The 24,950-nt window shown below is 32.5% G+C and overlaps 1 protein-coding gene across 2 annotated transcripts in view; it reads left to right on the forward strand.

The window, feature by feature from the left end:
- Positions 1–23,314, forward strand: part of LOC135831651 (sex peptide receptor-like) — a 169,265-nt gene extending 145,951 nt beyond the window's left edge. For both annotated transcript variants that reach the window (XM_065344303.1, XM_065344302.1), the window contains 4 exons: positions 7,024–7,204; positions 9,932–10,222; positions 10,923–11,210; positions 22,151–23,314. In XM_065344303.1, the coding sequence (XP_065200375.1) occupies positions 7,024–7,204; positions 9,932–10,222; positions 10,923–11,186 (736 nt within the window). In that variant the 3' untranslated portion in view covers positions 11,187–11,210; positions 22,151–23,314. The remainder of the gene's footprint in view (positions 1–7,023; positions 7,205–9,931; positions 10,223–10,922; positions 11,211–22,150) is intronic.
- Positions 23,315–24,950: the final 1,636 nt, after the last annotated feature.

Consider the following 24,950-nt stretch of genomic DNA (forward strand, 5'->3'; position numbering starts at 1 on the left):
TTACTCCGCTTTGCTCGAATCTCTATAGTAAATATCGATTAAAACGGTTTAATCGAGTCGAGTAACATAGGTTTAGCACTTTAATCGTAAAGATTTACAAACGTATAATAATTTTATCCCAAATATCAATTTTGATATTGATAAAAAAATATATTTTTTAAATGTCCGGCTACTTATCGTATGCCTAATCTTGACTGACATAAAAAAAATTACCGAAGAAAATATATGCCAATTTCCAATTGATATAGGTAGATAGGTACCTATACAATAAACCATTTGAAAATTTCAATATATGTGAACTATTGAGGATTAATATTTAATTAAATAAACCAGGCTGAACTTTTCACCCGACAAAAAGGTGGAAAAACAAAAATCCAATCTAGGCATCTAATCTATAAAGTAGGTATAAAATGTAAACCAAAAATATCTCAACACTTCGGAAAGTTTAGCAGGTCAATCTGCACCATGTACGCTAATAACTGACAAATTAGTGTAATTTGTATGTAGCGTACTATCTTTGGAAAATATGAACGCCAACTTCACATATTTTAATTAAACTATAGCGATCTCATCATAGACATGCACAGGGATGTGCGAGCCAGCTCTCCAAGTATACGTACCTGAACCTACCTACTTTAAAATCCACTTCAACGAATTTCGGTAAAACTCGACTAATATATTTCAGATTAATCTACGAAAAGTTCATTAAAGTATTTTCAAGTAATTAGAGTAAAGTAAACTTGCTCTTTGGGTGTTTACGTAGCAACGAAAATTTCAACGCGGATTTTATAATGCGGAAAAACAATCGCAACAGTGTATGCATTACCTGTGTGCAGTGTACGAAAAACTTATTTAATTTTAAGGATTAATCGAATTCTTGGACTGGAATTTAAAAACCAATCACGATAATTACTGCAGTCGAATTAAACGAAGTGAATTTTGAAATTTTTCAACTGAGCTAAAGAGAACACAGTTGAAAACTTCAACATGATGTAATTTTTCAAGATTTGATGGAGCTTAAAACGGGTGCTTAGTGCTTACTAAACTGTGGTTGATAGGATCGAAATATGGAGTGCAACAGAGATGGGAAATTGCGTTGGAGGAGGCTTCAGCTTCAGCTAGGTACTAGATCGTATTGCTCACACAGAGAAATAGAAAGAGCACTCAAGGGAAAGTGATCGGATCTGATCAATTGAACATATCTGACTAGAAATATCCTGATTCTTTGATCTGATCAAGCAGGTCTGATCAAATCTATTCAAATCTGGTCAGGTCCAATCAGGTCTCTTCTGTTGAGTCTGAACAGATATAATCTTATCACAACTTTGATCTTGGTCTATAGTGAAATTGGATCCATGGTATGTCCAAATCTTCATGTTCTCCTGACCTTCAAAAAATACATCTCCCTTACCGAATTTGAAGCGTTGAGTTTCATTTTTTGATTTTTGATGAATTTTTGAACCATTTTTCATGAAGAATTCAAAATTTGCTAAAATTGGTATAAAAATGCTGAAACATAATTCAAGTGCTGTTGTATTTTTGAACTTTTGAATCCATTGACGATGGATCAGTTGTTCTAGAATTTCCAGCCCGGTTGGCAAAACGGCATTTTTTAGACAGTGCATCTGAATAGGGATATGACCACATATCAGTCAGAATGTATTTTCTGACTGCCAAAACGGCAATATCTGACTGTGGTTCTGAGTGTGGATCTGACTAGTCAGATCCACGCTCAGATCTCCACTCAGTCTTCTGACGAGTCAGCGCCATCTTGGAATTTCAAAAAAATTCTTGTTTCTGATTGGTTGATTGTAGTCAGACTGCGAATCTGACTGTCAAAACGGCAATTTCTGACTGCAGAAATGAGTAGTCAGATATCACCAGAAATGTGCCAATCGGGAGGGAACTTTAGGATCCTCCAGTTTTTGAATGATTTTTGTAAAATGGACCAAAATTGTACTCAGTACCCACAAACTTGGTTCGACCGTTCTTATGATTCCCTCACATTAATTTTGGTACACATTTTTAAGATTCACTTTAGCAAACTCAAATTCATGTTTTGATACCTATTTAGTTTTTTTTTTCAAAATCTGAAAAATTCTGAAACTTGAGGACGCTCCGAAGTAGCTCAAAAAATCACCAATCGATTTTAGAAGTCAAAGATAGAGTGAGAACTAAATTTCAGCTTTCTATCTCAGTTTGATGAAACTTTGATTTTTTAGAAATGGAAAATAACCTATTTAAATTTTAAAAATACGTCAAAAATCGAAAAATAAAATTCAATACCTTCTTGAATTTTGGCCTGGTGGTGAGCGGATGGAGTGATAATTCATTTGTCAGAATCCTTTCATTTTCTTTCGAGCTGTGAGTCTGAAATTTTTATATGATTTTTATACGTTTTATGAAAATTTGAACCGTGTGTTGTTTTTCACTGCAATGTGTTATCCAATCTCTTTAAAAATTGAAGTAATTTCACGATGAAAATATGGAGGTTGGTGTGTTTTATTTCATTGGAAATATGAACGTCAATGGGCTACTACATATACGTACGTAGGTACATTATGAAAGCAAAGTCGCGGTATCGCTTTAATCAAAGATGCTCTCTCATAAGTTTTCATACTAGTAATGTTCTAGCTGAGTAAAATACTATAGTACAGATTGGCCGAAATGCACAGAACAACCTCAATCTATAAATCTTCACTCCGATTAAAAACCAAGCTCTCGTATACCTACATTTGTAACTAAAATCCCTAAAGTATCCGAGTTGGAAAAATTAATAATTCAACTGCAACTGTGTACCGATACTGTACCGTAAAAAACCGCAAAAGCATTCAAAATCTGTAGATAGGTACATCGAATTGCACTGAGGTATAAAAGATGGGGATAAATACGATCGTTATCTTCATTTTCCTATACTCTCATCATCGGTTACTTCGAACATACCCGATACAGTATACACAAATATAAATGTACCGGTGGAATTTTCACACCGTCGAGTTGATACAATAAAGCTTTAGTAAATCATTTCACGCAATAAACTGAGCAGCTTAATGCGTCCTGGGAGGCTGCGATTTAGCCATCAATTATAGACAATTCATTGAACGCAATTTGTATATTTGTGCACCAAGCGTAAGATTGGTCGGGCTGTGGGAGAGGGTATTCGATATCATTCGTAAACGTAATATACATACCTATATTAGGGTGGAGTGAAAATAGACTTTTTTCAACTTACGAGTATGTTACGAATTTAAAAAGCCTGGGTGGGGAAAAGTGGCCTTAGTAGGAGTAGGTATATAATTGATCCCCAAAATTTGAGCTCCCCAGGTCAATGTTTAGAGGTTCTACTGTAGCCCTGAAAAATTGAAATTCCTCAAATTTTCATTTCAGTTCTGCTAAAATTCATTTCTCGATTTTTGGTGAATTTTTGACATTTCAAATTGGTTTATTTCCCACGAATAAAATTATTATTGATTGATCAGATTATTGTAAAAGGCTGAAATTTTGTTTGTTTTGCTACTTTTATTATTTCGAGTCGATTAATGATAATTTTGAGGTATTTTTGAGCCTCCAGCGGATTTTCGTAATCTCTAGTTTTCAACAAAAAAAAAAAACAACTTTCAGCATTTTACATTAATTTGATTAATTTTATGTTCATTGAAAATAATGATCCGAATTTCAGGTTTCAAACATTTGCCAAAAATTAAGAGAGGAATTTCAGCAGCTAAAATTTGCGTTGCTGAGATGTATGTATTTTGAGATGCTCCTTTGATTCATTTTTTTCACGTTCAACAATTTTTGGACCGATTGAGATCTTGCGTTGGTCATAAAAACTGAAATTGTTTACTTTTTCACAAACTACAATAGTTATTCTTGCAACTAATTTTTAATAAACTTTCGAAAGTTATTGCTAAGGGCTTTCAATACTAGGAGAAGGGAGTACTTTAGAGAAGAGATACATCTTATTTGAAGTCAATGTTACCCGGCGAGCATTTCGAAATGCCGTGTGATTATATTATTTCGTAAAACGGAGAAAGAGAACTTTGAAGCCATTGCGAAACCTCTAAAATTATTTCAACTGACCTGCGATTTTGAGCATATTAGATTTCTCTTCACTAGTAGCCACCCCCAGGCATTTCAAATTTTGAAAGTTGGGTTTTTCGCTCCACCATGCATACGAAATAGCAAATACAGAGTATATTTATTCTACCAACCATGTATGTAATGTACCTATAATTTGTATAGCATACAATTATCTCTTTCAAAAAAATACATACCGAGGAACCTTCTTCAATATCATATTGTAGTAGGTAATGCACATATGGGTGGCAGGTTATATACCTATACTCGTATAATAGTAGTTCAACGGTAAATTCCAAACATTTTGTATACACAGTGAGCGTAACACAATATACGTAGGTCTTCAAGCCTTTGTCGTTTTTCTTGTGTAAGTATTTACATCGAAAAAGTCGCAGTCACGACGTAGGACTGTTAAAAAGGATAAGGGTTTACATTTAAACAGTTTCAAAGCGTTTTGATATATGTACGAGACATTTTCAGAGGTGTTGTGGAAACTTCCCAGTGAGGGAAGTGATCACTACATATATACCTAAATCAGGTTAGCCAACCGACAAAATCGCAGTCTTCTTTTGTGCATGTAGAAAGGAAATGAAAGTGAAATTTTAGAAAGAAAGTATGTGTCACATGTCGTATTTTTTTTTGAATTTATACTCGCCATGGTTTAATATGTGGGCATGTGATTTGGGAAATACATATTTGTACATACTTACTTAATAAAGAGTGATGTTATATATGATAAGGATTGCTCAACTTCCTCCTACAATTTTTTCCTCATCTGTGGGTATCCCAACTGGTAAAAAATTGTTTGAACCGCACAAACTAAATTAAAACAGCATACAAAAATTTATCATCAGCCAAAATTCCAGATGCTGAAGCGCATTTTTCGATTTTTGACGAATTTTTGAAAATCAAATTTGGGCAAAAAATAAGAAAAAAATCAAAATTTTACCAAACTGACATAGAAAGCTGAAATTTGGTACAACTTCTATTTACAACCCTCCCGAATTGATTGAAAAAAGTTTCCAATCAATTTGGCAGTTCTGAAACCTCCCGCAGATTTTGAAATGTTAAATTATGTAAAAATCAGTACCCTCATTTCCCAAACATGTCCTCCAAATTGCCTTTCAGTCAAAAAACCAAGTACCATAGATACACTTCTTCTGCCTTTCGGATCGTGATTCTAAAAATATTTACTTTTTTGAAATTTTCCACCGCTTGTCCTTATTTGCTGAAAATGTCACTTTCGAGATGAAAAATAATTCAACGCTTGAAAAATTTCACATCCTGTTACTTATTAAATTAAAACTACAACCAGTTAATGGGAAAATCCAAACTGTACTAACGGAAGAGAATATTACAAATGACAACACAAAAAAAATTCTCGAGGTGAACTTTTTTTTCCTGGTTTCTAAAGAAATACATTATCATACCATATCGCAACGATCATTTCCAGAAGTAGATCTTATTCCTTTCTTCTAACTGTACGCGGCCGAAATTCATTTTTCATACTATAAGAAAGCACCTGTCAAACGCAAACCAACTTTCTCAGCGACAATGAATGAAGGTGAACGACTTTAATACGTATCTACGATTTTATTAAAATTTCATTTTGTTAATAAAACCCCTGAAATTAGGCGAATTCGCGTCGTTGATCTGTAACACGAACGCAGATTTTTTCACCCCATTTTTCACGTAGGTACCCTGAACATTATCTACACACCTATACGTAACGTACCTACATCGGATACATTTTTTTGGTGCAATTTTTCACGTTCACTCGGTTCGTTAAAAATATTAAATAAAACGTAAAATATATCGTATGTCGGATCTCTTGTCTACGTATACAAATAATCGTTTAGCACGAGAAAGTAATTTAGACTACGTACGACGAGTAGGTAAACCGAAAAGTAGATATAAAGGTGTATAACAAATGGCAGGGGGTCATATTCATTGAAAATGATGCACCTAAACGACTATCATACGAGTATAGCAACCGCATACAGAGCCCCATGTAGCTATTCAAAGCTTCAAAAAATGATAAATACTTCACACCGCGTAATGTAAAGACTAAAACATTTATATTTCCAGAGGTAACGATAAATAAATTACTCGCAAACTGTCACAAAGAATTACCTACCGGTACCGTCGTATATATATAAATTCGTACAGTTTCTTTTTTTTCCTGCACGCAGTATTGTAAAATATTTTTATTTCGCACTTTTAGCTCTATTCTCTTACTTAAAAAGATGGCAAAAAAACACCTTGTTTTCATCGCAGCTTAATGCATATCGCCACGTGAGACACAATAATGAAATTTTTTTACTATCGAGCTAACAAAAAAACAAACACCATCGCCATCTAACATGAAATTTTAATGAACAAAAAGCATCCATCACGTAATTAAATTTCGCACAGTACAGCTTGCAGTGAAGATGTTGAAATTTTACGCAACAAAGTGCGAATAAATGGTTCTGCAAAAACAGCAGCAACAGAGCGAGGAATCCGTGTAATGAACTTTAATTGGGAAAAAAGTCTCGTATTCGACTCTAACGATGAAGTAATGTAAAATAAATGGGTATTGGAAAGAGTAGGTTTTGGAAAAACCTTCGTGTAGAATGGGTAGAGTGTTCAAAGGGTAGGTATGTATAATATGAGTATAGGTGTCTAACGTTGTATGGATATGTGTTGGTATATAGTATATCTATTTGCTGCTGTCGTATCCACTTACATTAAAAAATCATTCGCAGATGGTTTGCATTACACGCCCCCTTATTTTTCATCGAAGAATTCATTTACATTTTCACATCGTCTATTTTTTTTTTCTCCCTGAAGTACAGATACCATATATTTTGTTGATTAAACTGTATAGTATGTTTTAAAAATTATAGCAATTTGATATGCTCGGATACCGTTGAAAAATTGGCTAACGTTTGATTCGTTTTGCAGGTATATTTACGTGTGTCACGCTCCAGTCGCGAGAACGTGGTGTACGATGCCAAGAGTGCTGAAATGCATCTGTTGGATATCTTTTTTAGCATTTTTACACCAGTTTACGAGGTTTTTCGAAAGACAGTACGAACCTGTGACCATCACATGGAGAGGACAACAAAACGTCACTGTGTGTAGGGTAAGTGCCATACTCGTATTCATTTACTGTTAGGAAAAAAATATATATTTAATGATTAATATTTTTCATAAAGATAGTGAGGGGATGGAATTTGGAAGATGAATTCATTGTAGACCTCTGAAGCGCCATAAAAAACATGTGCTAATAATTTTTTTTATTTTGATAAAAAGAGACCCCTGTGATTCTCTAGAGACTGGGAAGGAACGATTGAAGGTGAGACAAATTTGGATAAAAAAAATTAACTCAGATCGTCATCGGTACCCTTGAAAACAATTACCATTCTGCAGCACCTCACATCATGTTTCCTTTCTTTCAAAGTAGTGAGCCTATTTTGAAAAGTTGACATTTCGGACCAACTCACAAAAATGCTCATTTTGGATCAAAATCGTATTCAGCTAACGTAACAGAGCTGTGTTGTTTTGCCATCACCCAGTATATATGCAAACTACATAAATATAGTATTTCAAAGATGTTAATAAAATTGCATAACCAGTTTGCCGTAAATACGCGAGTTTATTCTTCATGATTTCATTAGGTACTTATCGACTTGAACCGAAAAATGAAGACCCAACAATTTTTTCGGATTCATTCCTTAGTGCCCAGTCCAGCTTCCTTGATTTTGATTTGAAAAATTCGATTCGAAGAATATTACAGAAACATGGGTGTGACGTGTCGATTTTGACTAATTTGAAGGTGCTTATTTCTAAAAGGCAAAAGCTAGATCAATCTTACCTGAGATTCATTTCTAATTATCAAAATGGTGTCTCAGACATCTGAATTTCTTATTGAGAATGTTTGCTTTCTTTATGGGTTGCATCGGTAGTAGGAGATTCTACGAAATAAAATTCAATTACTATAAAATCTGCAAAATAATACGTTACTGAATATTAACTGAGATTTTATTAAAATTACCTACATATTTACGAAGACTTTGTATTGATTACCTTCTTCTATATCGGCAGAATCAGTTGGTTTTTTTCTCATGAAACAGCTTTTTATGGCGTTGATTATAATGTGCGTCAATATAAAAATTGCCATTAAAGTCACAATTATTTGCGGAATCAGAACCATGGCTACAATTTTTGCACATTTCTCAGGTTCGAGTTTCTCCACATCACCGAAGATTTCTTCCACTAAATTGCTATAATTTATGTCGCAAGATTCTCCTTCTGGATAAAAGTGAAACGAACTATGAAAAATATTTTATTTTATCGATACTTCGATACGAGTAATTAAATAAATTAAATTTACCTGATTCCAGGCACAGCTTATTATCCATCTTCAAAGTGATCTTTTCATATTTTTTACTCGTACATTTTTTTTACGAGGAATGAAACGTGTAATTGACTTTGCTCATCGCAAATAATTATAGACTGACTGATAATAAGAGTACTTTTTCCGGTCTTTAATGATTTGAATTCAAATAAACTCTTCATTAATTTGTGGAAATTAAAAAAAAAAAAACAATCATTCGTACAACTTTTGCGTTTCGTGTGTGAGATTTAAATGTTTTTTCTGTCATAAAAAGATGTGTATTTAATGGCCAGCGATTTGTAGATTTTTGGAAAAAATTAGTATTTTTTTTTTTCATTTTAAAATCACTGTTCCTTTATGGTTCCTTTGCATAAGGTGGCCAAAACTTGCATGAATGTATTGTACAATTTCCTGAATAATTATTTTGAAAATTCGTAGATAGCATATTGCTACGAAATATTCGTAATAAAAATAGTAAAAATTCAAATTACGTAAGTAAATATATTACTACCTAACTTTTCCAATATTGAAACGAATTCAAATAAAAAACAAAAAGGTGTAACCTCCAGGCAGGTACGTATTTTAGCTGACTATTAGAAGCTGATTTTGATTACATGCCAGCGTAATATGTAGCCAGATTGACAACGTGCTTTTTTATTACTTTCGCATCCTTGCACCATGTTTCCGTCATTTTATACGACTTAAATTAGGCCGACGTAATATTTGTCCCATTATGTACCATAAACCGAAATGTAATAACGTTCAAATTTCCTTCAACTATTCGTGCAAATGATAAAAAAAGAGAAGATTTTCAGCCCATCTACACGCAATACATGAAGCATAACTACGTATGACAGGCTCCCTTCAAAACAAACATTATTCCCAAAGGTAATTCGTGCGAAGAATTGGGCAAAAATAGATGACGCTCGTTTTCACTAGACCGTAGGGAATACAATTTATACAATCTTTATTCGATCTGTCTACGCTTTACTCGTATTAAGATTCCGGCGTGGAGTTAATCAAAGTAAGACCAAACTTTTTACAGGTTTTTTTCCAATCTTCCTTCGTCATTTTACACTTGAGAAATCATTTAAAAAAACGAACTTGGTATAACTTTTATAGGTATGATACACGTTTTGTTTCCTTTTTCATATGTAACAACTCAATTTTTCTAATTCTTTTGCAAAGTAAGCGCGATAAAATGTATTTTTTTTTACGTGGCTCGTATAATGAAACAAAATTGTCAAGGAAGTAGGTACCGTATCCAGGTGGATACTTCCTGCTCTCATCACTTCCTAAGAACCAAATTAGTTGCCCATCTCTTACATTGTAGGAGTTCATAAAATTTTCAAAAGGTATCTGATTAAATCCTAATTTGAAATGATAACATCTCTGCGTATACACCTGCTTGTATTCTTAATAAATCCACAAGTACTTTGTTTAATCATGATTTGAAATCGTTCCCTGTTACAGGTTCAATTTGCAGACTGGTTACAAGACAAAGTGACGCTAAACGTTTATTTCATAGTGTACTACTCATTTCGGGTGATTTTCGTCCACGTGGGACCTTGCATATCATTGGTAATCCTGAATTTACTACTGTTCAAAGCGATGAGAGAAGCTCAACTCAAAAGAGATAAACTTTTCAAAGAGAACAGAAAAAGCGAGTGTAAAAAATTAAGGGATTCCAATTGCACAACGTTAATGCTCATCGTAGTCGTAACTGTGTTTCTACTGACTGAAATCCCGTTGGCGGTTGTTACCGTAAGTTGGACATTTTTCCGTTAGGTTTTCTGCTACGTGTTTAGTTATGTAGTTTAAAAATCAGCGATGAAAGCGTACAACGCGTACCTACTTATCCTTTGGGATTCCGAAACATGTCTGGCTTCCGTAAAATAATAATTTTAATGAAGTACCTATACTATATAGGCTATCTTAGTAGTAAAAATATCATATAGCTGAGGATTGTAGACTGGGTAGACCCTCGAAGGAGGAAAAAGCAATATCTGAATTGGCCACAGTATACTTTTGATGAATATAGACTAGGCCTTCTTTCACGGAAGAACTTCAACTTGAAATTTATTCATTATTATAGGGGAACAGTCTGCTAAGTATGTTTAAAATTTAAGTGCAAATAAAACAACCAAAAGCTAAAAAGACACCAAAAAGTTACCTGCTTCTCGGTGGAACGAGAACTCCGCTATAATTAAAAACTCCGAAAAGATGTTTTTTTTTTGGAAAAAATAATAATAATAGTGATACCTAATGAAGAATTGAAAGAGAATTTGTCTTTTCATTCAAATGCCTCGAGCAATTTACAAAGATAATTTAGGCTAATTTTCTATCGCTGTTTTGCTTTCGCTTTACTTACGTACCTACCTACCTTCAAATACGGAAAAACTTTTTAACGAAGATATGTAGGTACCTATCTGAGACTAATGATGATAATTTGAAATGTTCGCAGGTTTTACACATAATTTCCAGCGGTATAACAGAGATATTAGACTACAATATTGTAAATACGTTGATATTATTTACCAATTTCTTCATCATCGTGAGTTACCCTATCAATTTTGCCATATACTGTGGTATGTCCAGACAATTTCGTGAAACTTTCAAAGAGCTGTTTATTCGAGGAACTGTCCAAGTGACCCGACGAAATGGCGGTAGTTCAAAATATTCGTTAGTAAACGGACCTCGCACATGCACCAATGAAACCGTGCTATAATTGTGATTACATGTTTTAAATGAGGTAAGTTGAAAATTAAAATACTTAAAATACAGTAGTGAATCGATAAAATGATGAAAATAAAAGTGAAAATTCTGGAAATTGATTAAGAGGACTAAAAGTTCTGAAGAAAATGATTTATTTTGATCAGATCAGGTCAGGTCGGATCCGAATATTTCCTGGATCCAATTTGACCCGACTAGGTCTAATTAGATCTGGACTGATCAAATTTTAACTAGATTCAGACCAGATCAGATTCAATAAGGAAGACTTGACCGATTAGAATTACACCAGATCAGATCTGATAAGATCTGGAACTTCTCCGGATTCAATTTGATTTGATCAGATCAGAGCAGAGATTCAATCAGTTTATATCTGTTCAGACCTGATCAGATCCCATCATCCTTGATCTAATCAGATCAGATCACTTTTCTGGGGGTAGATATGATTTCGACCTTCAATTTTTGCCATATATCTACTACATTTAATGTAAACTTTGATCTGAATTGGATTTATAGAGTGTTCTAATCTGATCGTAGATCCAATCATTTTGTTTCCAAAATTATCCCAATATTTTCAAGTAAGATTTGTAAATTTTTTAAAACAATTTCCTGATGTACAGAATGTCCTTTATGTAAGTACAATAAAATTATTCGAATTCTTACATTTTTAAAAATAATTTTTCCAAAATTTCCATTGACATTTTTTTTGTGCATTCTAATTTTTGTTACTTTGAACAATTTTTGCGATATTGTTTTTTGAATATTATTCATTCGAAGTTATCAAAATTGAGGAACATTTTTTGCGATATTTTCGATTGAAAAGATACTCAATAATTATGGATGTGGGGTGAGAGATAAGGAATTCCTTTATGTGTAGGTATATCTAGTAAATTCCTTATGCCTATTTGAAGCATACCTAAGCTCACAAGGAAGGTATCCCACATCACACAAAATTTTTTGAACCGAACAAAGATAAATTGAAAAAGCCTTCACGTGCTACAGTGCATTTTACGACTTTTGGTGAATTTTTGAAAATCGGATTTGGCTTAAAAATGAGAAAAAATCAAAATTTTGCCAAATGGACCTCGAAAGCTGAGATTTTATGTTTACTCAATTCATAAACTCCCTCCCCCTCTCCTCCCTAAATCGAGTGGAAACGGTTTTGAATTCTCTTGATGAGTTCTAGGGTCTGTAGCAGATTTTTGAAACTTGAAATTTCCACAAAACTGTACCAAATCAAACTGGAAAGTCGAAATTTTCTCTATGCCTTAATTTTAACATTCTGAGACAGTTTTCCAAAAAAATTCCATAGTATCTACCCAAATTAACTTTAGAGTTTATGCTCGAGATTGGAGCTTATAGTGACCCATTTAAACGATCATGCGTCCTTTTTCCAAAGTTTTGGTGTGTTTTGTTAATTTGGACAGATTTTATGGCGTTTTTTTGGAAAATTGAAATTTCCAAAAAGTCATTGGGGGCTTCAAAACGACTTGAGCCCGCCTCCAGTAGACTCAGCATGTTAAAATTGAGGTACAATGAGAATTTCAGTTTCTCAAATTTGATTTGGGGGAATTTTGTGGAAATTTCAAAATTCATAAATCTGCGCTGGTGGCTTCAGATCTGCTTACGTGTCAAAAATAGCGTACGTATACACCGAATTTACACTTTCTAAGTCATTTGGGTGAAATTTTGTTTTTTTTTCAATTTTGGTTCAAATTTGCTTTTTAAAAATTCACCATAAATCGAAAAATGCACTTTAGTACCAAAAATTTTGGTTAGTGATATACTTTTGAATGCTCTTTCGATTTACCTGGGTTCGCTTCAAAAATGTTTGAATGAGTTCAGTCATTTTTCAGACTGCGAAGATTTCATTTGAAATTTTCATTTCTTCTGCATGGTAAAAAAATTGAAGCAGCTGAGTTCAACGACACCACATGGCAATGCCCTTTCAGAAATTTTCTCGTTTACAAGAATAAGAAAATTATGAAATTTTGTATACCGATAAAATGTACCTATTTCCTTAGTTCTTCCGCTCTAAGAACCCTGTTTTCAAAATAAATCTTATTTTTGCACGTTTGATTTGATCTTTTTATCAAAGAAGAAAATATGGTACCGTAAGCCTTTAAATGCAACAAAATTTAAACAATCGTGACGACCAAGTTACAACTTAATAATAACATTTAAGAGATGACAAATGATCTATATTTACACGAGTTACTTCATCGTCATATTTAGAGTTAAACTATTACGCCTTAAAACGTTGCAACATTAATCAAAACTAAATGCAACAATGAGCCACATCTTATCCCACTATTGCTCGTTTTTAATCTCTTCTTCGTTTTAAAACCCCTTTTAGAAATGAAAAATGTATGAGATTATGAACGTTTAAAACGTTTATAACGTTTTACAAACTACTCAAAAACGTTATTATTTCGCGCATTTAGATTAATAGCTCGCTCGTTGTTATTCCATGCTAAGTATGAGAGGATATTTTTTCAAAAAAAATTGTGTATTTTTTCCAAAGGTACGTTCCAGACGTGTTACCTTTAGTCTTTTACCTATATATACTTACGTTATTAAATCATCATAGGCTATGCAATTTTATATGGTAAAATTTCACTGGTTTTGATCACAAATCATTTTTCATAAAAACTAACGATTTTCATTTTCGTTGAAACATAAGCCTATTTGTGAGTTCAGTGACCTTGAAAAACAGTCCACGAACCTGAACCAGTCAACTATGAAAGAAAAATTACCCTACACGACTTTGTAACTTTACTTTTAGTGGTATACGAGTATAAGGTATAATGCTTTTCGAGAATACCAAGAATTAAGATTTTATCCTTTTATTTTTTGCTTTAATGTATTTGATTCTTTTCGTAGGAAAATTTGTATCTGTGTCGAAGCATTTGTATTGTTTAGACCAAACGATGGTAAAACTTATTTTGGGTGTGTTTTTTTATTCAACTTTTTGCGGCTGTTTTCCTTTCAAAAAAAAAAAAAAAGTTATACATTGCGACGCATTTAAGTTAGCCGTATATATATTTTTTGCGATGTAAAATATTGTCCAATACTTACTGGATATTGAAAGTAAAATTGAGATTTACGATGCAATATGTACAATTGAAATTAGGTCAACACGGGACTGAAATTATGATAGGTTAAATTGAAGGAGAAATACGAAAGGAAAATGGAATACATGCCAGAAAATAAATACTTACGCCAAGTTGCAAACACAACGAAAATTCCACCCTGTGTAATGATATGAAAATATAAATTTGATACGGTTTTTTCGCCCATGTCGGGTCAATACGCGCGGCAAAATTGTTTGTCGAATTAATTAACTTTGTTGTCGGAGTGCAGAAATCGCGTTGTTAATCTTTTGGCGTCAATGATGAGATTTAACTGCCAAACAGAAGAACGTGTGTGGCACGTAGATATACGTTTTGAGGATGATTTGCGAACGTACCGTATACGTACGATATAGGTAGAGGTATAATACTCGTATACGTATATACCTACGTACGAATCTTGAATTCGTTCTGCGGTATAACGCTGTATGTGATGCTTTGAAAAACGTCAAAATCTAATCGGATTTCACACGTTATTATAGCAGTAGAACCGAAAACTGAACCAAGTCAAATTTAACCCGGATAACGGATGGAAAGCGTGGTGAAAAAATTGATATAATGGCGACCTGCTCGGGGTTTTATTCGAATGTTTCATTTTAAGTGCAATTGATGAGAAAACTCGCCAAGTTGTGGAGATTTACGAGTACACAATTGAAAAAGGCTCTTTACCTTTTTGAAAATGTTTAAGTAGATTATAAGCTACATAAAAATGTTGGCGAGTGTTGGAAATTTCTCAAGGGTGTTAGATATCGAAGTAGATGGGCTATCATTTTTAAGCACGAGTCGAGAAAATTTTCAAAATATGACATAAATATCTACTTAATGAAATTTTGTAGACTTTTGATGGTAAAATATCGCTGTTGGCGTATTTTTTTTCTGAAAAGATGAATGTACCATAGGAAAAAAAAGGGGTAATTGCACGATGACCATTAACTTTCTTTTAGACGTGAATGATACAACGGATTTACTAGAAGCTTGAACCAATAAGTATAAAAATTTCGAGTTCAAAGCACGACGAATAAAAAATTTACTTCCCATCTTCCTCGAAAAAAGTTACTTGCACATCAACTTGAACCAGCTTCAATTTTGGCTCGATGCAGTGAGATAAAATTTTGTTAAAATTTAATAATCAAGAACTGGATCTTGCTAAAGAAAAAATAGGCTACTAATTATTTTCATTTACCTGTCCTGCAAAAAATAACCATAATTTTATTTGACGAATCATTATTTAGGTATAATCTTTCAACTGTAATATGACTCAAGTGTCGAGTAGGTTGAGGTGCAGACCTAGAATAAAATGAGTTTAAAGAAAACAAAAATTCTTCGGTAACCCCCTTTGAACTTGATTCATTTTTCATTTTTTTTTCCAAACGCACATTTCTCACGACCAATTCACCCGCTGACAGACACTTATTAGAAACGATTAAAAACAAGCGAACTTTTTTCCTGTCATTCGCAGGATACACAGTCAGTGTGGAAATCCTTCACACCCAACAGCGTATCTATATATTTTAGAAATATTTCAAAATAAGTATTACGTGCTTATAAAACGGTAAAATTTTACGAGTTCACACGTTTGGAACGGTCAAATAAAACGGAAGTTATAAAAATACCTTTTTACAAAATATAACCGCAACCCTTGCGTTCGACATTGAATTCCCCATTAAAATACAACTTTTGCCAAAAAATAATCGTCCGATGTTCATCTGATATCGCGTATTCGGCATTTTTAGTAGCTTAGGTATAATTTTAAAGGTCAAGTGTCGATGTTTTTATAATCAAAGGTTTCCCTCGGAACTTCGGTGAATTATGAAGGTTTAGAAAATTCGTTGTTCAATGAGATTTTTTTAAGGTTGTAAATCCTTTTGAATCCGATGTCCAAACGTTTTTTAGTAAATTGTTTACAATAACGTGAGCTTTTGCGCTAGTAAGAGGGTAAAGACTTCTGTAGGTACAATACATCTATGTATTATATCATTTACATGTTCACCTGTATAAGTGTATGGATTTATCGTTTTACAAACACGAATCTACGTAAATGAGAATGTTGTTTTTTCGGTTCCGATTCATGGTTTAAAGACTGGACAGAGTTTTTTGGAGTTTTTACAGAATGTTTTTATTTTCTCGTTTTTTTTTTGGTTTTTTTTTTGTTTTTTTTTCGTTGAGTAGTTAGATAGCCAAAGTAAACAAAATTTTATGGATTCCAATTAAGACATTGAACGAAGGGAGAAGCATCTTTAAAAAACTAATTATTGGAAGTACAAAGTAAATTTTATGCTCTACGATAAATTCTTGTTCTGTTTATTGTTTTTCTAAAACGTTTAATTTTCTCATAAAATCAATGTTTATATATCCTGAAAAATCTATAAAAATGTAAAAACTTGAAAAATTATATGTCCATAGGTACCCAGGGCTTTTTTGTGGGGGAGCGCGGAAGGTCTGCGTCCCTCCAAAGAAAAGTTCAAAAATATTAAAAAATTGCCATAAAAGTAAAAAAAATGAAAGAATTTGAAAAAAATGAAAAACAAATATCTTTTGTTAACTTTTTCAAAAAATTTTGATTTTTTTTAGATCAAAATTATCTAAATACAAAATGTGTCAAGGTTGTCACGAATTACGGAACATTATTATGTACTTAAAGAGCAAAAAAAGTGATCAAAATTTTTTATTTCAAAAAAGTTCAAAATTTTGTTCAACTATAAAAAAATAATTTATGTAGGTATTTCGATTTTTTTCTTAAAACACAGTGACAGGGGAGGGGGTATGAACATTAGGGACTTGCAACTTCAATTTAGCGCTCCCCCCTCCCCAAAGAAGAAAATACAAAAAAAAGATCTTTAGGTACCCAACATGCTTATGTATTGTTAGGTGCAAATTGTTTGTAAAATAATCTTAAAATTACACATCGCACAAAAAATTCAATAGCGGTTGATAATAGGAAATTTTGAGCTCCACTGGTTTGGCTCAATGGATCTACTCTAAAAATGCTCAGCAATATTACAATCATATTCAAAAATTCATGACACTGGAATTTTGCATAAAATGGGCCTTCAAATCGGTATTATGCAAGCAACCCGCAATATGTATTGCAAAGATGTTAATAAAATTGCATAACCGGTTTGCCGTAAATATGTGAGTTCATTCTCCATAACTTATTCCTTGCAAAGTTGAACTATAGAATCACAAAAATTAAGCAATTTTGATTTTGCACATAAAAAAAATTATTTCTCATTGATAGTCGTTGATAGTACATTATTGGAGTTTGCTTAGAAACGTCATATGAGAAACAAGTAATCAACGATTAAAAAATTGATAGTCCATTAAAAGTAACCAGTGTCGACCATTCACAAGAAGGTGGACGTGGAAGACTCGTGAAATTTGAAAGACTCATTAAGTATATCGAAACTCGTAGAAATTGAAAAGAATCTGTTTGCGGGGTTTCAAAGAAAATAATAATAGTGAATTCCAAATCGATAATCAAATTCAAAAAGTTTAAAACTGAACGTTCACAATGCAAGCTCAATTTAATATGATACGAGTATTATTTCAAAAGTTGAAATCTACAATTTAAAAATTCGAAATAATTAGGTACCTACAGTACTTACATTGCTGAAATCCTTCTTTCGCCCTTTTTGCAACCAACTTACTTTCAAAGAGTGATCTCAACACGCATAAGGGGTGTAAGGACCCTATTTAACCAAATTTCAAGAAGGAAATGTGGTCCAAATATTAAAAAATTTGACCATTGAGTTCAAAATCTCCGCCATTTTTTGAAATTGACTCTTCAGTGCTTTCTCCAATTAGGTATTCTGCTTTTGAAATAAAGTTTAATTCATTCAATGATATTTCGCTCACTCCAATTTTTCAGTTTTTCAAACGAAGACTAAAAAAAGTGCTCATTTATGGTCGAGTTTGAAAATTTTTCATACCTACCCCAAACGAATTCGTATTGTTTTGTTAGATAGGTACTCATTCGTAACGCATGAAATATAAGATAATAAGTATAAGTACCAGTACCTACATATTACAATAGGTAGAGTAAAACTTTGTTTATTCCTGCTGGTTCGCGTATTGAATTCATGGCGCAAACTTTCAACGTACAACAAATCATAAAAAAAGCACCAAATGTTAAAAGTAGGTACTCGTGAAACATGATATACGAGTTAAATTTTTGCTAACGAAAATAAACTTGAACTAGTAGACAGTCTAGGGAAAATTTCACCTTAATGATGAACTCCTTTTAAGAGAATTAAATTTTTATATTAGACTACGAGGCGACGCGACGCGACGCGACGCAACTCTTGTTTATAGTAAAAGTACCTTTGAGATGGAACTAACTTCGATTTAACAGTACTGAATAAATATTGCTAAGTAAACTAAATCATCTATTTCCTTTTATGGCTTTGCCTTTGGTATTTGTGTCGAACGATGTTGTTAGTGGAGACTGATTGCTGTGTCCTTCTGCTGGCTGGGTTATAGGTACATGCGTTGAAGGTTGAACTAGTATTTTCCACCTAATCAATTTTTATTCTTCATCATTACTGTAATTATTTCTTTTTTCTTCAATTAAGTATACTTATATCTTCGCCTGCTTTTTCACGACTTACTCGTATTTCGAAAAACTTACGCTGCAGAGATGAGAAAAGCTGCAGGGTGAAATTTAAGCTGCATTTAACAAGCAGCCAAAGACAAGAGACATCAATCGAAGTGATCGGGTTATATGAAACACGAATACCTACAAATACGACTAAAATGGAACTGGTACTCGCAGGTACCTCTCACTTAATTCTGTAAGGTTTCCAATGACGCCCTTCTTAATACACGAGTGGCTTAATTAAAAATTTTTGCAACTTGGCTGATACTGGTGTTTGAAAAACAACTTGGTTCTCTGGTTACGCTCGAGTGACGCCCATTAGGTACCTACTAAGGGTTTCATCATATGGAAACTATCGTTCTTTCGAGCTTCTCTAGGGGTAAATTAATGGTTGAGTTTAGCTTTCGTTGGTTGCTCTAATAAATGAATGGTCCGCCGATTGAAAATACGTACTAATGTGGTTAACTCATTTAACGGAAAAACTTTGGAACAAGTCTAGATATTATTTAGAATACTTACCTGGTTATAAATTTAAGCTGAGTGAGAAAAAAAAAGTGGCATAAAAGTCCTACCCTTTATTGTAAAGTTGGTCGGAGAGTTTATCGCGCGTCGCTATTTTTATCGTTAGTAATGAAAGAGCGTCGGTTCGGTAGACAAAACTGTTGCCTCGCATACAATGTTGACGCCAATAAAAGGCGTCATGCTATCGTCGTCGATGATCATAAAGCCGTCGCAAATTTCACTGATTGTTTAGTTACTTTAAAGTTTCCATTACACAAAAGGTCGTTTGGCTATTTGAAAAATCAAAAATAAATAGGTATACTGTATCCGTGCAAATATAGGTACTCTCTACCCTCTTTTTCTACTCGTTACATGTAGAATGCTCAAGCCTCGGATGCATTCGCACATGTAAAAATTAAATAAAATTGGTGTTTTGATTTTTTTTCATTACGAACCAATCGAGTGAAATTTTCAAAAATTCTACTGAGAATCGAATTAAACATCATGTGAAGATAGAGGAAGTGAAAAAATTGTTCGTGTACATCCGTGTAAAAATATGTATTTTATCAAATTGGAAGCGTATCAGCGTTGTTGTCAGTTGAAAAAATGAATTTGAAGTCTAAAAATTTGGATTTTGGATTTCAGCATTCATTTTTAATGTTGATTTCCTTTTAACCTAATTTTTATCCATACTGATAATAAAAATTGAGTACCTACGTATTTTTCAACAATTTTTATTTTTTACTTTTTGTTCCACGATTTAACATTCAGGTCAGATGAATCATTATTACGTAGGTATAATTTCGCAGAAACTACAGTCACTTGGTAAGAAAACAAAAATTAAACAAATAAGGACTGAATCGAGTTGCGATTTCAGTTCGATATTTCATCACATTCCCTCTCCTCTTTTACTTTAAAATAAATCAAAGAAAAAAATAAAATTAGTTTGATTTGCCAACAGTCACGTCTCTACGAATCTTTTCCGAATCTTAATGATTTTTTTCTACTTGGGTACTTATTTCACGTTTCTATGAGTATTTTATTTACCATCTATTTTATCACATAATTTTCTATTTTACTTATAGATACCTCTCTTTTTTTAGAGCAACCGAATGTTGAAATACTAGGTATGATCTCGTAAGGGTACTTTTTGATGAGAAACTTTTTTTAAAAATTCATTTTTTGAAGATTAGAAAGGATGGAGAAACAAGAAAAAATTGTCTGAAGGGGGAAGAAGAATATAACACGAATCGACTATCAAAAAATTCTGGCATACTTTATTTACCTCATTACGTAATACCATTTCTCGGTTTTAATGTTGAAAATACGTTAATAGATTTGCATAATCAGTTCGCCGTAAATATAGTAAATTTCAAATGCGATTTACTTCACGTTAACTTGAATTGAACCCAATATGAAGTGGGATTCACCGATTCAATTAAATTTTTGTTAACGAGTTTCTTTTGATGGTCCAGCAAAATTATTATCGTTTTCATCCAGACTCCTAGAGGCTGATAGGGCTAACAATTTCTGGCGAAATTGTCCAACATTAAGGGCCTATAACTTAGAAGTGTGAATCGGTTAAATTTGGGCAAATCGGTTTGCGAGGCTTTGAAGAGAATAGATGAAATCGGTAAGTGGAATTTGACAAAATTGATCTTTCAAAGTAGGTTGATTGAAGTGAAAATTGCAGACAGAATTTCGAAAATAACAATCAGAAATAGGTACCTACGTATTCGTATAGAAAAATGAAACACAAAGACGAATATTGATTAAATTTATTGACATACATAGAAATATAAAGATCTGAATATTGGTTGAGATTTTAAAAAATGAATATTCAAACTAGAAAATACGCTAACAATATAGGAAAAAAAAACTGAAAATGAAAATGATGGATGAAATAAACCCAATTCCATAAATTGTAAAAATCGCAAAACGTTGAAAATATCATAACATAAAACGAAACATTGATAGAAATTGGAAACAATCTAAAGAATCTAAGCATTTTGTACCTAACTAGCATTGAGTATAATGATTTTGTACCTAGATCACTATATTTCAAAATGAGAAATTAAAGAAATTCTGGTACTTCTCCCATTCCTCCATCCATCCACACAAAAAGCTTCATATTGTACATATTATGATAGGTTATTTCTTAGAATGATAGTAATTAAAAGACGTGTATTTCAATTTTTGAAACACAAGTAGATACAAACATAAGTACCTATGTCGTAGTGAGCCTTATTAGTGGGATATTCTGTCTTCGTCGCCAGCAACATTGTTTTTTTTTTTTTTTTTTGGTTGAAATATGATTTCATTAAATTACCACGTGGCCGGATTATTTTTTCTGTACTACCACTTTTCAAATAGGTAGGTATTTTAAAATAGATGATAAGTTAGGCGACGGTAGCCAATTTTCGAGACAAAATTTATTATATCATCAAGGCCATTTATTCTCAAGGTTGATACTTACTTGAAAATGTGTATTTACTTATTCTTTTTCAAAAGATGCTTAAATGTTTTTTTTCCTTTTGTTTAATGTTGACGTAGTTACTCCATTATATCCCAATTTTGTGAGTGACGACTCGTCTTTCTTCCACCACCAGATACTTTATTATGTCAACCATAATTAATTAATTATCAATAATATAGCTGCGCATTTATTTATTCGCTAAATATTTTTTCAGCTTTTGTTAGATAAATAATCACTTTGCAATTTATTATCTGTTTCAGAATTTTTTCGACATTAAAAAGCGACATTTTGATCAAACAATCTCGATTCGTTTCGAAATTTCTACAAAGGAATCCTCAACTCCGCTATTTTGCTCAAATGAAAATCGGATTTACTATTAATTACTCGCCGAAAGTTTCTATTAAGTATGAAAATACTATACTTATAGTGTCTACGTTGAAATCAAACGAAAAAAAATACATAAACTTTTCTTGTAACAGTCCTAATAAAATTTATATGTTCATTTATAAATCAACTTTTTAGCGCTCTCTGCGTTTATGCGAAAAACTCCGAATAAATATAATTATTAGGTATTTATTAAGGAATTTACCAATGTGATATGAATCTAGTAACAAAGCAAAAGCTTTGTTTTATTATATCGTAATTTATGTACCTACCTACTCGTATATCACGAAATAAATTTAATTTTTACATATTGTACAATAATCATTTTTCTTAATTGTCAACTTAAATTTAGATAAAATAAAATTTTATACAAATGAAAAAATTAACTCGCGCGAATAGAGGAAAAATAAGAGACAAATTTGAAACCAAAGTATGAGCCCACTTGTAGTTTTAAATTTGTCTTTTACCAAATTACTTATAACGAGTTTAACAACATTGAAGTGTCGCTGCTATAAAAGTAGGCAATATACAATTTCGCTTTGAACATAACAAATACCTTTTACCAATAGAGAGCATCGATATTGAAAACAATGCAAATTTATCGAAGGAAAGAATAAGAATCTGTATTTCTTTGTTCGGATGTTCGGATGCATCTGGTTCAACATAATATACCTTACTTACTTCGTTTGCATAAGGCTGTGGCATGTTACCGTGGTATTTGAATAGGCGTACGCTGATTTGTTTTTTCTTGTGCCTATTTTTTTGTTCGGTTAAATTAATTAAATTCGTGTATACGACTCAATCAACTGAAGTTTTTAATGTGTTACTTAATTCAACATGATTATCATCGTTGAAAAAAATCGCGAACGAGTTAATTTTTTTTTTAAATTAGATTTTGTAAATACGACGCCTTACTTGATTTTATATTATGTAATTTAAATAAATGTCTTCATTTGTACAGATTTTTTTATAATTAAGGTATTTTTTGTTCTCAATGTTTTCGTTTTTCATTTTCTTGAATAAAATGTATTTCAAATGTTTGTTTCATTGGTGACTTTTCAAAGAAGTAATCTAAATAAATAAAAGGAACCGGGCGAACGTTGAGAAAAAAATACAAAATGACGATGCTTTTTAATGAATAGGTACCTAAGAAGGAGCTTTGATGCGTTAAATGTGAGTAAGTATTTATTTTAAGAAGTGTAAAAGGGTATAAGTAAGAATTTTAATTTTAGCTAAAAAGAAACCTACTTAATTGCAACAAGAAACACAGAGATGTAAGATTTAAAAATTTTAAAATATAGGTATTTAAGGTAAGTCCGAATACTTATTCAACTGTCTACGTGCCTTCCTATTCAGTTCACTAATCAACTAGCTATGAATTCAACTAAAATTTTATTGAAAGAACGACGTGCTTCATGCAAAATGAGCTGAAAAAGAGTGCCTTTATACATTTTCAAAATAATTCCAACAAAAAACCCAGCTCTATAAGCTTCAGATTCATTGTATTGCTTGTTTTTTTTTTAAAAATCGTCCATCGTAAAATACCCATCAACATCCAGATACCTACTTGAGAAGTACCTGGGTAAACTATTTTTCGATTGGAAATTTAATTTAAAGGAATACAAAGGATGACTGGTGTCATAAATTGTACGACTTACTTCGATACACGATCTTATCGTTTATTAACAAGAGTTTATTATATATGTATCAATTTGCATCACTACATCATCTCGTAAAATGACTTTTTTTTTATAAAGGTGTTCCACAAATTCATTTTGAATATCCAATTACCGTAAAAATGAAATACTTTTATTAAAAACGTGCATAAAGGAAATGAGTACGAATTGATGCGATATTGAAAACGAAATGACTTTTTAATATCAACACATACTCGTATGTCAGCATATCTACAATAATAGCACTTCTCGTTGAGGGAAGAAGGCACTCGGAGAAAAACATTAAGCTGTAGATGAACTAAATTACGATTTATGCATCATTTGAAAACGCTGTAAAAATTTTCGATTCATTTATTTCGGGTAGATATTTATCATTCGTACAGATTAGACAAATTTAGTGACATTGAAAAAAAAGGCAATTTGAAAAAGTATGTAAGTAGATACCAGTGACTAAATTATTTTGAAACTAATAACGAGCTGGTGCTGGTACAGTATTAGAACCCGAAGTAATCCGTTTGTGTTCTTTCTTGGCACATTAATCACAGTTCGAGAAATTACTCGGTTAGTACGGAGAGAATTTAAGTTGTACGGTAGATATACTCCATTCTGTTGTATTTTGCATGAAACTAAGTGACGCAAATTATATGTTAAATACTTGGAAACAAATTTCAAAGAACGCATTTGTAACGTTTTTCGGTAACTACTTGTGCTGAAGAAAAACTCGACTCTATAAACGGCGAGTGTCGTATAGAAATAAGTTACTTCAAATGACATTTTGCGAGTGACTCATTCAAATGAACTTTTCTCTCGAAAAAAAGAAAACCAATTGCTTAGATGATTTCCAACTTGGAAAATTTAGCCACCTCGTACTCATCGAACAAAAGTACGAGTATTTACCAAAGTTATTTTCAAGTTGGGAATTTTCGGAATATTCGTAGGCAGAGACACCTACTTACACGAAATCCAAAAGAAGAAAGTCCAGGATAGTTCATGTTTGAAT

This window comes from Planococcus citri, chromosome 1 (assembly GCF_950023065.1).
Source record: "Planococcus citri chromosome 1, ihPlaCitr1.1, whole genome shotgun sequence".
Classification (NCBI taxonomy): domain Eukaryota; kingdom Metazoa; phylum Arthropoda; class Insecta; order Hemiptera; family Pseudococcidae; genus Planococcus; species Planococcus citri.